At 43.9% G+C, this 13,761-nt stretch overlaps 1 protein-coding gene across 1 annotated transcript in view; it reads left to right on the top strand.

Annotated features, from left to right (window-relative positions):
- CCDC85C (coiled-coil domain containing 85C) overlaps window positions 1-13,060 on the top strand; it is a 111,217-nt gene extending 98,157 nt beyond the window's left edge. The window contains exons 4-6 of the mRNA XM_066608057.1: window positions 9,322-9,417; window positions 9,702-9,800; window positions 12,253-13,060. Of these exons, the coding sequence (XP_066464154.1) occupies window positions 9,322-9,417; window positions 9,702-9,800; window positions 12,253-12,342 (285 nt within the window). The 3' untranslated portion in view covers window positions 12,343-13,060. The remainder of the gene's footprint in view (window positions 1-9,321; window positions 9,418-9,701; window positions 9,801-12,252) is intronic.
- The last annotated feature ends 701 nt before the right edge of the window (window positions 13,061-13,761 follow it).

Here is a 13,761-nt window from a genome sequence, read left to right as displayed (position 1 = left end):
GACAGTATTATAGTAGTTATATTCTTGTACATAGGGAATAGTATTATAGTAGTTATATTTTTGTACATAGGGGGCAGTATTATAGTAATTATATTCCTGTACATAGGGGGCAGTATTATACTAGTTATATTCTTATACATAGGAGCAGTATTATAGTAGTTATATTCTTGTTCATAAGGGCAGTATTATAGTAGTTATATTCTTGTACATAGAGGGGAAGTATTATCGCAGTTATAGACATGTAGAAAATGTTGCAGACTGACAAACTGGGCAAGATCTACTGTTTAACTTTCACCATTCTAGGTTTAGTGTTCCTTTAAAGCACAAATTCAAGTTTGCCCTTTGCAGTGGCTCTGGGAGACCATCAGCTGAAAGATACAACAGAACAGGCCCCTAAAATGTACTTCTATAGGATTTATGGCATTGTAGATGTCGTATAATGTAATAAAAACAGCACAGTACTCAGACAGTCTGCTTAGTAGAGATGTGCACACATCTGCATCTCCCAGGAGCTCTGTGAGAAATTCATTGGTTTATTTCGGCTTAATAGGACAAGAACCTGCGATAAATAAAACAGCACTGCCCCCGGTGGCCAATTATAACATTCATTTAGAATGTCTCATAATTTGAAATGTACTTTTTTTGTATTTTGTATTAAAGACTCAACAATCCTTCATCAACTATACTTTTTCATACTAGAGCTTTATAAGAGCTCTAATGGTCCACAATGGCTTGCTCTTATGGGGGATACGAAGCAGGCATATATAGAGGTATATATTGTAAACACTTATGAGGGGTATCTGAACAAGACACTTATTGCTTGCATTTAGGCAGGCAATTATCAGGGCATCTGAAGCAGGGGACATCTGAGGCAGGTCCATAATAGAGGATCTGAAGTAGGCACATATTGGGGTCATATGATGCAGGCAATTATATGGGCATCTAAAGTAGGCAATTTTGTACATTTAAGCAGGCACTTATTACAAAGCATCTGAGGCAGCAATTTACTAGACGGTATTCATTGTAGTCACTTAATAGCATCATCTGAAGAAGGCATTTATGGGACATATAGGCAGAAATTTATGGGGGCAGGTTCTTATAGGCGCACCTGTAGATGAGGCATTCGGGCCTGGGTGAAGCGTACCTGTCTACTGTTTTGAAATAAAGGAAGGATCCCTTGGCCCACCCACCAGGCCATTCATTGTCTGCAGTTAGTGCACCCTACTTTTGTCGGGAAGTGGTCCGTAAATTGGTTCCCATGTCTCTAATACACAACATATGTCACCCTCAGCTCCGCCTGTAACTTTTCAGGGCGACGGTGATACTTTTGGCTTAGTCAGGATTCACATGGGCATATTTGCACATGCAAAACTTCCATGCGCAATATGCAGTGAATAGAAGCTATTGATTTCATATTTTTCCTGCGCATTTTCGTCACGCAACAAAAACAAAAAATGCAGAATGCTCTATTTTCCTGCGCATTTGCACACCAAAAGTCCTCATAAGCCAATGGGGAAGTGCAAATGCGCACAAAATACGCTAGGAGATGCATGAAACCCTGCGTAATTGCGTAGGAAAAAAGAATACATCTGAAACTCATTACACTACTTTGCTATTTCAACCAGGGTGGGTTTTCTTGCCACATGAATGCACATGCCTTGCGCGGAAAAAGTACCGTAAAATACGCCAATGCCTGTGCACATATACATACGCTGGTGTGACTCTGGCCTTATAGAGCGTGCACCAGGCATATATTACTACAGTCTCACCCTTTGTTCAAAGTCCTTTGTGTTTGCATATACCGTGTCCCAGCTGCCCAGACGGAGAATGATTAAGGCAAATGGAAGAGGCTGCATCCTGTTACCTTTGCTCTGTGGAAGCCTTGCAGTCCATGTCCTTGTAAATTATAACCTTATCTTACCTAATAACAGTATGTGCCATAAAATGGCCAAGCTAACCAAATATCCAGGAAAATGCAGCAAACCCAACTAATGAATATTGGTTTGGTGATTCATGGACTGTTTGGTATTGCACCTCTGTACATTTTACTTAAATGGGGCCTGGCGCTATGTAGCAACTTTGCATTTGGGTATATCACTCCATACTGTGATTGCAGCGTTGCAGCCCCGGTACCTGCCGCACGGAAACCGGAAGAAGCGGCGGTCACATGTTGTCCATTGTACACGTGACCGCTCAGCCATTCACAGGCTTCAGCAGTGATTCTTCAATGGGTCTGTTAAATGATGACCACATGACAGCGCAGAAGGGCACTAATTAACAGATGAATCTGTGCAATGTGGGAGGAGCTTAGAAACACATAGTTATGAGTCTCCTGCAATCAGCTGACATATACCTTTCATATGCAGCACATATCTGCCTTATCTTGTTGGGTAGACCTTGTTTAGAAATCAGCAGTACTCGGAGGATTCTAGCTGCAGAAATATAAAAATGATACCAGTGGTACTAAAATACATCTCAAGACTAGAGATGAGCGAGCATACTCGCTAAGGCAAACTACTTGAGCGAGTAGTGCCTTATGCGAGTACCTGCCCTCTCATCTCTAGAGATTCAGGTGCCGACGGGGAAGAGCGAGGAGGAACGGGGGGGAGATCCCTCTCACTCTCTCCCCCCCGCTCCCCCCTGCTCAGTCACGCAACTCACCGCTCTTCCCTGCCGCCACCCGAATCTTTAGAGATGAGCGGGCAGGTACTCGCATAAGGCACTACTCGCTCAAATAGTTTGCCTTAGCGAGTACGCTCGCTCATCTCTACTCAAGACACATCAGGCAACTACATCTATGCCATGAAGGAGAAGTATACTTTAGGCCTCGTTCACACAAGCGTGGTTTTACCGCATTAGAGGTGCGTGAAAAGATCGCATCTATTAGAAACAATGGTTTCCCATAGTAGCGTTCACATGAAGGAATTTTAGATGCGCTAAATTCTTGCACCAATCAAAAATAGGACATGCGATGGCAAAGCTCGCATCTAGGGTCCGTGGTGCGAGAAAAGATAGGACCTCACCTATATTTAGTGCGAACTTTACATAGACCCCTATGGGAGCTGGATTACACATACCTCGCACCTCTCCATAGACCCCTATGGGAGCTGGATTACACGCAGCTCGCACTTCTGATCATGTTAATGGGCTAATTAAAAAAGCTAAAAAATCACCCATTCACGCGATCTTTAGTGCAGTATAACCGCGATCTTTTCACGTGCCTATACTGGGCTAAAACAGAGCTTGTCTGAACGAGGCCTCACAAGAAGTATTTCCCAGAGGAACCTACTGACCGTGTTGGGTCCAGTACTTATCCAAGCTCATTCAGACCGCTTCAAATATTTCTCATCTCTTAGGGCTGTCAGCTACTCAAAACTCTTTATTTCATTGATTTGTGAATAGGATTCCACACATAATTGGGAGGTTGGGTCAGGGTGGGCAACCTGCATTTTTTTTTATACTGGTCAACTAATCCAGAAATCATGGACATATGATGAATGCTAAGGATTACACGTGATACATGTTTATAGGTCAGATACAGATATGAACTCATTACCTGCATTTACCGTGAGCTGCAAAAGAATGATAATTACCGTTATAGTTACCTGTTCAAGTAACACCAGCCTCAAAAGTAAAAAAAATCACAGACACATTTTTTTTTCATAGACACTAGAAAAATTGCCGCATTTTTACGAACTGTCCAGGCATTTCTGGATGATTGGCAACCCTGTGTTGGGTGCTTCCAATTTCCACCTATTAGGCAATGGTCTGCTGTTACTATGTGTGTCATTAGCTTGGCAGAGAACCAGGTGGAACCTGGAGAAGATAAAACAAGGGGTTAAAGGGGTTGTCCCGCGCCGAAACGGGTTTTTTTTTTTTTTTAAACCCCCCCCCCGTTCGGCGCGAGACAACCCCGATGCAGGGGTTAAAAAAACCACCCGCACAGCGCTTACCTGAATCCCGGCGGTCCGGCGTCTTCATACTCACCTGCTGAAGATGGCCGCCGGGATCCTCTGTCTTCATGGACCGCAGGGCTTCTGTGCGGTCCATTGCCGATTCCAGCCTCCTGATTGGCTGGAATCGGCATGTGACGGGGCGGAGCTACACGGAGCCCCATTCAGAAAAGAAGAAGACCCGGACTGCGCAAGCGCGGCTAATTTGGCCATCGGAGGGCGAAAATTAGTCGGCACCATGGAGACGAGGACGCCAGCAACGGAGCAGGTAAGTATAAAACTTTTTATAACTTCTGTATGGCTCATAATTAATGCACAATGTACATTACAAAGTGCATTATTATGGCCATGCAGAAGTGTATAGACCCACTTGCTGCCTCGGGACAACCCCTTTAAGTGGGACCTGGTAGCAGAGGTCTCTTTATAGGAGATTTTGAACCTCAATCCAAAAGGATTGTATTAAAAGGCAAACCCAAACCAAATGACATAATGTTCCTTCAGAAGCTCCACATCTCCAGCAAGAACACGGACACCTGGGGTTCAACTTGTGCAACAGAGGAGGAGTGTGGTACCAAAACATCCAAACTTTATATTGATTCTCCTTATAAGTTACACGGAGTAAACTTTTAGCTGCCCTTCTCCATAATAAACCTTCAGTTGTCAGAGTTGTGTACCCAAACACTGCTCTCGTTTACTTGTGTAAGTATGTCTAACCTCTTGATCTAAGTACGGATCAATAAGCAGTAGGCATACATCTCAGATCAGTCCCTTGGTGGAAAAGCGCACTTTGCATAATTGAACTGAAAGCTTTTAATATCTCTTGTATACATTGTAATAAAGTGTCTTGCAGCCGCTGACACATTTGTAGATTTTGTCATCTATATCGGAGATATATGCCACTCTCCGTTATTACACTCTACATACATTAGTTAACATAGTGTATGCTCATTTGTCTACACACATAATCTGAGTTGCGATTTAGAGGATAGTTTATTTGAAATGTTTTATCATTCTATTTACCAAAGGTTGCTTCGTTACCAAACAGATTGCACCTTTCTCCACTACATTTAAAAACCCCTATTGGATTACCATAGCCTTTAAAAGGGGCTCGGAGAGAACATGTCCACAACCTCTTTTCACTACACAGGAGCAACCGCGATCCACAATTTTTTCTCTAAAATAGGGTCCTAGTTTAGGACCGGTAGGTATTTAACTTTGACATTTTTAATTTAGTTAAAATTGGCTCTATATGCAGTAGACGAGATTACTGGGTTAGGTTTGCTTTCTCTCCTTGATTGCCGAGATGTATTATTTATATAGACCTGTCTGGATGCTCTTTCAGACATCCATTTTTTATAGCCTCTCCTCCGTCGTCTACCTGTTTGGCTTTGTTCATTAAACTCTGCGTTATCAAAAGATGAACCAGATGACTGGTTTTCTGCCCATCCTTCGGCATTGCAGGCAAAACTAATATAAGTGCAGACCCTGAGGGGACGAAGTATGATACAGGGGTTCACAAAACACCAAAGTTGTGTCATACGCCACTACCTCAAGCCTTGAAACGTTTTTCCTGTAGTGTTCCTCAATAGCATGGAGACTGCCTCCTAGGTACATATTACACCATCACACCCTTATGATGGTCGTTTGCCCTCTTTCTTTCTTTTCTTTGAAGGACTGACCAATGGGTCTGCTCCACCACCCTCTTTTACTAGCATTTATGGACCATGGAGAGGTCCAGATTGCATCTATTAAAAGAAGACAAACATGAGATACTGTTCCCTCCTCCCTATAACAGCTGCCGGGGCTCCCTAGTGGGTGAAGACACCCTTTTCTGCACCCCACTATCTTACCACCACCCCCTTGTATGTGACAACTACGGCACTGACTCCTTACCAGCGATCAAATCGTTCATAGAAGAAAACACAACTCTCGTCCATTCAGACTTCAGTAAATAAAGTGGTTTCCCTCGATATACTCTTCTCTTTGAGTATTATTGTCTGTACAAATATCTCCCAGGGAGGCTTCCTCTCTATTTGAATAGAATTCGCTGCTTAAATATCCAACTTCCAGTTCCCTCGGTGCAGGAACTCCCATGCTGATGTACTCAAACCAGTGTCCTACAGCGGAAATTACTGGGCAGGTTGCTGCAGTTTTCTGGATCCGCAGCACTTGAGATCTAAAGGGCTTGTCCAGGATTAGGAAAAAGTCTTGTCACGTATGAATAGCCTTGTTGGTGCAACTGAGTATGATTAATTATGGACCTAACTACAAGGTCAGACTGGTGCACAGGTGAGCAGGATATCTGCGGTCAAACATAGGTGGCTAGAACAGACTACTATAAGGAACTGGGATAATGGCAACAAAGTATTACTTGAACCACCCAAACCAGACCTGCTACTCAAATGGAGCACCACCTCGAAAAGCCCAACCCCACTACTGGAGAGAAAGGCCAGGTCCAAGTTGAACAAGCAGCAGCGACCACGGACTGCTAAGTTACAGAAAACTGAAGCAATTTATATAGAACCTCTGCACACAGGTCTATGGAGTATAGAATCGCTGGAGACAGGTCCGAAGGACGCTGGCCAGAACACAAGCAGTACAACCCAACACCCTCACATAGGCTGGGTTGTCTTTCAGCCCAATCCGTTTCTATCAGTGCTGGAACCAAAAGGAGATGTTAATCCGTCGGTATCCAGCACTAAATAACACTGCACATGCACCGCCTGGCATATCCCATGGTCTGGAGCTGATGTTGTGACGTTGGCATAGACTACTGTCCATAACCAGAAAGTCACGACACTGTCTGCACCATGACCAGGCTGTTTTTGTTTTTCCCCAGATACAGCGCCACTCTTATCCACAGTCTGTTTCTGGTATTGCAGCTCAATTCCTTATAATAAGCTGAATTACCCCTTTTAAAGGGCACCTGTTGCCTGCCTAAAGTACCATAAACTAACTTATCCTGGTTGCAGCTGTGCTCGCTGCTGAAGTCCACGTGCCGGACACAAATCTGACTCTTTTCAGAGTCCAGTGTGTGACCTGTCCTATACAAGCCCATGGGAGAGCACAGGACTTTGAAAAGAGTTCGATTTTCGTCTGGCGTGGATTTCTGTCGTCACAGATATAGAGTTAAAAAGAATAAATTTTATTAGTAATTGATTTAAAAAGTCAAGGCAAAAACAAATGAGAGTCAAAAATAATATGAATACAGTGTAAACAATGCACGAAATGATACAGTGTAAACAATACACCAAACGACACTGATTTGAATACCATACTAAAAATCATACGAGTCCTTATAAATAAAAGGGCTGTCTGGTTCGCACTAAAAAACAATCGCCATCTCAAGGGGATGCGAATCATAACAGCTCAAGTACTAAATACTTACCTTGATAGTGAACCATCTTATATAAGTGACTCCTGAGGACCTCTGGAGGGCTACACGGGAACTGTAGATATACTCCCCCCTCCCTTACCCCCCATAAGATCCTCCCTTTTTATGTTAACTGTTTGTCCTGTCACTATATGTTCTATGTGACTGTTTTTTTGTTGGTAGGCTTTGACTTTTTAAATCAATTACTAATAAAATTTATTCTTTTTAACTCTATATCTGTGACGGCCTCAACCTATAAAAAATATAGATACTTCATACCACTGTGATTTGTGGCGTGGATTTCTGTGGTGGGAACCAGGAAGCTGGTGATTATTAAAAAATACATCACCCGTCTCCATGTCACCTGCCTAATAGCACCATAACTTAGTTCATGGTACTTTAGGCAGGTGACAGGTTCCCTTTAATAGGGGTGCTGACGTTACCTTCTACTATCCACGACTCATTAAGCAAATATGATGGATCTCCTTGATAGACGGAATTGCAAGATAATATTTGGGAATCAGGGAAGAACAGGTTAAATGCAGGGATTAGATAAGGCAGGCGTTTTGACAGCTCTTTAAAGCGATAGGCTCCATTCTCATAAATATTGCATTCCCCTCAATACAAGAGAAGACTTCGGTAGGAACACCCCCGCAGATAATGAATGTTTCTCATATGGTTAATGTGACGCTTATTTTCGCTGGTTTCCTGACGGCTGGCATAATCCAGGCACTGCCCAATCCCTGGTGGTTGTGTGTCTGCTTCCTGACTCTTCTGTGCATTTCATTTTATATAACCTGGATCCGTGCGGATATCTGAGCAGATGCTGCCGCCGTCACGTTAGCCTTAGAGTCACCAGAGAGACTGGTCATGTCTAGTAGAAGTCTCAGCCGTGTCATGTAGGACAGGAGGTCTCCGCTAAGTGTATAGTGCTGACATATTCCACAGCGCTGTACATGGACGGGCTGATGCAGTATATTGTGTGTCAAAGTAAACCAACTAAAGGACTTGTCCAAGATGAGAAAAACATGGCTGCTTTCTACCAGAATCGGCACAAGTCCTGGAAGCAGATTGTGTGTGGTATTGCAGTTAAGCCCCATTCACTTCAATGGAGTTGAGCTGCTATACATGGTAGCCTTGCTTTTCTCATCTTGAACAATGGGCTCTTCAGGAATGTTTTGGAGTCCAGGAGGAGACTGGATAATATAGAGGACACCAACCCAAGCATGGATAGACGTGAAGAAATTCTAAATAAATGTTGTCCCTGGTTAGTTACAAACCCACGATCTCACTTCTTAAAGGTGTTATCCCAAAATCTAATGTTATTCCCTATCCAGAAGAGGCTCCCTATCCTAATCTTATGATCAGTGGATGGTGAAACCACCATCGATCCCTAGAACAGGGGTCCTTTTGACCTGGTCTTCCTCACTGCAGGCTTACTGCACCTTCCCCCAACGAGGAGGAGATTGAATGGAGCAATGGCCGCACATATGTTGTGCCACTCCACTTTCAATGGGACTGTCGAGGACAGCCGAGGTGCAATCGCTCAGCAATTTCCGTCATCCCCATTAAAATAATTGGAAAGGTAGCCATACATGCTGTCACGCCATTCACTGTGACATCAATGTGGGTGGGAGAAGCATCCCCGCAGTGATGAGAAGAGGGAGATCACATGACCCCCACCGATCATAAAGTTATCGCCTGTGAATAGGGAAAAACTTTTAGATTTTGGAATAAGCCCTTTAAAGGGTACATGTCATATCCTCCTATAGGCACCATAAACCAAGTTATGCTGCTGATAGGACAGGGAACAAGGATGTGTTCGTTATACTCACCCAGCTGCCCATTCCCATGCTCGTCAGTCAGTGTGCACACATGCCCACTGCTCTTTACGGGAGTGCATGCACACTGACTGAAGAAAAGTCATTGTATCTCCCACAAGGTTATCATCCATCCCTCATGTTTGGTAACAATATTTTCCTCATTTTTCATCAGGGCACTGCGCGTATATCAGCTGATCTCTCATCTACACCCCCTGCTGGATATATCCCGGTAGTGCAGAAACCAGAAGCTGTTGTACATGCTATGAAGGTAACTTTTAGAAATACGTTTCAAAATTATTTATCATTTTTTTTCAATTTAGATTTGGGCAGCAAATGGTTGTTGGCCCCGTGCATGGAGTGCGGATGCTTGGTACTCTTTAATGTAAGGTCACAAGTCACACAGAAAGCTGAATTACAGAAAAGGTTACTACTGTTTGTTTAGATGCAAACCTTGCAGAGATACTTTCCCTGTCAGTATCTGTGGTTTTGTATTTATATGCAAACGTTCTGCTTCCAGTTCACCTCAAACCAACGTATTTTTATTCTGCGCAGGTTCTGGAAGTGCATGAAAACCTGGACAGACAAGCCGCTGACAGCTATGAGGAGGACCTGAGTGAGAAGGAGAAGGCAATTGTACGAGAAATGTGCAATGTAAGAAGGTCTCTGGGTTGGGATCTACTTTGGGAATCCAATTATCACTGTTTGGGATGTATGCAAGGAGAAATATTTTAATGGGAACATCAGTAACCGCACTGAAGTGTGATCTTTGGGGTCCATAAAAGAGAAGGAACATCATAGAAAAGATCAAAATGGGCCTCTTCTATCTACATCATGGGTTTATCCACCAAGGTTCCCTCAACCTCTTTCTCAAAATTCTTTGGAGACACACAGACCCCTTCTTGTTCCCTTGGAGAGGGGTCCTGTACAACAAGCTTACCAACCAAGAGCAAACATAATGAGACCAAACAGGTTGCTTCAAGGACCCCCGCAGTGTCCTGTGTTCAGCACCCATAGGGGTTGAGGGTTATTTCTTTACTTCCTCTACTCTGATTTGGAGGAGAAAACGAGAAATCCCCAAGCTGAACAAAGCTGTCCAGGCTGGGAGAGTCTTAGATTTAGCACCTTGATGAATTTCATTATTACCTTTAGGCTGCATTCCCACGAACGTATATCGAACCGAGCCGATATACGTCGTCCCCATGTGCAGGGGGGGAGGCTGGAAGAGCCAGTAGCAGGAACTGAGCTCCCGCCCCTCTCTGCCTCCTCTCCACCCCTCTGCACTATTTGCACTGAAAGGAGGCGGGGCTAAGTTTTGAGAATTAGCCCCGCCCCCACCTCTCCCCTTTGCAAATAATGCAGAGGGGCGGAGAGGAGGCAGAGAGGGGGCGGGAGCTCAGTTCCTGCTCCTGGCTCTTCCATCCCCCCCCCCCTTGCACATGAGGACGACGTATATCGGCTCGGCATGAAAACCGAGCCGATATACGTTCCTGGGAATGCAGCCTTAGGGCCCAATCTATTAAATCACATAAATGGCCACATACACAGAAATTGAATAAAACCACTTAAAGGAGTTGTCTACTCTATCCTCTGAATAGGTCATCATTAGTTGATGGACTGGGGTCAGCTGTTCAGGATGCCCATCCGTCATCTGATTGTCCGGCCCACTTTTTAGTGCAGCAGGCCGGACATTGTCATCAGCAGGCAAGGGAGCAAGTGTCGGGGCCAGCTTCACTCCCATTGAAATCAACGGAAGAGCTGTGCACTACAGCACCTCCTGCACCTCTTCTGGTCATGATGTCACATGCAATCCTGATCAGCAGTGAAGCAGCAAAGCTCTCTGATTGATTTCAATGGGAGTGAAGCCGGTCCTGGCACTCCAGAGGATAGGTCATCAGTAGTGGATGGATGGGGATCTGCCGCTTGAACCCTCGCCCCTCAGCCAATCGTCCAGCCAGTGCAGCGGGCCAGACCTTGTCTTCAGTGGACCTACATACTAGGTTACTATAGAAGCGATGACAATCAGCCGTCTAAGATGCATGCACTAGAGGAGGGACGTTAGAAACAAGAGCCCCCCCAGTTGAAATATGTAAGAAATCAAAACTTTGTTTGTTATCCCTGCCATTTCTACCTCTAGGGTAGGGCGTTCCATGGTTATACTACTGGTGACAGATTCCCTCTAAGTATAATTACTATGTGTATGGCTGCAAAGCTTTCCGCAGGCTACAGTTACTGGTTGAGGGTGTAGTAGTGGATAGAAAGGGTTAATGATACTTAAAAGAACATGACATATTTTACAAGGCCACTTGCAGGCTTGATGCTTCGGCATTATCTGTACTTTGGGTTCTTTTAATCTCACAGTTAGGGAAGGTGCCGCTCCCGTCCGTCCGCAGTAACATTGTAAGACTGCCACCTAAGTATATAGTCACATGTTCCTCAGGAAACTCTGCATTTTCACCTTTTGAAGGTGAATTATACATTACAATGCTCTCCAACATCTTCAGGCAGGTCCCCATTGCATAGCAGAGGATAGAATTTTGCACACATTAAGTAACTTCCACCTTCAGACAACTCGATTACTATCACAAGAGATCAGAAGTGTGATGACCTGTCCACCGCCCACTTCCCCTCCTGCTTCACACCTCTTTGGGCCAGCAAGCACCTGGAAGTTCTTCCTTTCCTTGCCCTCTTTTCTATTCCTTCCAGTGCCTATGGAGAGCTGGACATGAGGACTGCATGTGTATCTTATAGGGATGTACCATATTAGAAAGATAGGACTGCTTTCTTCCAAAATGCAGTGCTACGCCTGTCCACAGGGTGTATGTGGTATTGGAGTTCAGGCCCATTGACTCCAATGCAGCCAAGGCGCAGTACCAGACAACCCATTGACAGATGTGGCATGGTTTCCAGATGAAAGTACCCATTTTTCTAATCCCTTTTAAAGGAGTTTGAGTCACTCATTTAGAGAACGGAGCTCTGGCACGGCCTGAAGTGAGGGGAGAACATACGCACATACACACCGCCGCTCCATTTATTTATATGGGACCGCTGCGACAGAGTTCAAAATTCTACTAAAAAAAATTAAATCTAGAATTCTATTTTGCAGGTCGTTTGGAGAAAGTTGGGCGACGCAGCGAACTCCAAGCCTTCAATCAGGCAGCACCTTTCCGGAAACCAGTTTAAAGGACCCTTGTAGAATGACAGTTGTGGAGCAGAAGCCAGAGGCACTTAAAATTACGAACTGCTGTAAATATGGTGACTCAAGGTCATTGATAAGCTGGAGACGCAATACACTGTATATAGATGTACGGCGGAGGACTTGTGTACAGACGGTAGCTACATAGTAGAAGACCCCCTCCCCCAAGTTGAATGTCTCCTATATAGGCCCATGCACGTCCTGCAATAGACCACTAGCCCCCAGCTCAGATTGGGGAATCCTCATCTTATGGCTCTTTGGTTTTCGGACTACAACTCTCAGCAGTGGCCATAGGATCGGCACCACTAACTTAGACCCATTAGTATTACACACTGGATTATAATTTTGTAACAAGGATTTTTATTTAATGGGTTGAGAACAAATCAGGATATTTTTGTATAGAAGATAAGGCTAAGCCCCTTCCCCACATTTTATGAACTTTGTAATAGACCGATCTTGTAGCTGTATCATTGATTTCTATTCTAATTAATATTTGTATTATCAGGAAAAAATGAACAAAAAAAAATCTAAACTTTTCAAAAACTTGTAGATTTGTATCCCTGTAAAGAGCAAAATATGGTTTTGTTTTTTTCCGCCAAACTGCTGTATATAAAGTGGACGGATCTCTATTTTGTTACAATGCTGTACTAGATTATGTAGAAGTTGAAAGAGAATATATTCATTTTATGTCGGCATATAAAAACCTGTGTATATGTGACTGGTCAAGATTCATTTCTCTATTAATGCACAACTGGAAACTAGTGGTATTATGGAGGCATGAGGTAGTTCATATTAGGGAATATACAAAATGCTATAATATAGGATGAGCTGAGAGTCCAGAGAATACACACTATGAAGGTGCCTCACTCCTCACTAGTTATATCACACTTATCAATATTCATATCTCCATTAAAGGGATTGTCTAGTTTTAAATTATTGATGGCGTTTGGCAGAATAGGTCATCAATAGTAGATTGGCTGGTGGTTCGTCCTTCAAAATCCTCCCCAAATAGCTATTCACCAAGCCGCTGCACTCCTGCACTGAGCTGATTTCTGCAGGAAGCAGACAGCTCCGTTTTCTCTGCAGTGGCCAGGCTTGGTGTTGCAAGTAAAGTTCCTATTCAAATGATTAGGTACTTGGCCTTCAATAACAAGCCTGGTCACTGCAGAGAGAATAGAGCTGTCTGCTTCCTGCAGAAATCAGTTCAGTGCATAAGCACACCAACCCTGCAAACAACTGATTGGCAGGGGTCCTTGGTGACAGACCCCACTACTTTACTATCGATGACCTATCCTGAGGATACGTTGTCAATAATTTACAACTGGACAACCCATTTTTATAACCCAGTTATATCATGTGATGAAACCGATCCCCTGCCGATCAGCTGTTCGTTGAGGCCGATGTATTGAGTTTATTTCT

Source organism: Eleutherodactylus coqui, chromosome 6, assembly GCF_035609145.1.
Source record: "Eleutherodactylus coqui strain aEleCoq1 chromosome 6, aEleCoq1.hap1, whole genome shotgun sequence".
NCBI classification, from domain to species: domain Eukaryota; kingdom Metazoa; phylum Chordata; class Amphibia; order Anura; family Eleutherodactylidae; genus Eleutherodactylus; species Eleutherodactylus coqui.
The sequence above is the reverse complement of the archived record's forward strand: the minus strand, read 5'-3'. Positions and strand labels throughout refer to the sequence as shown.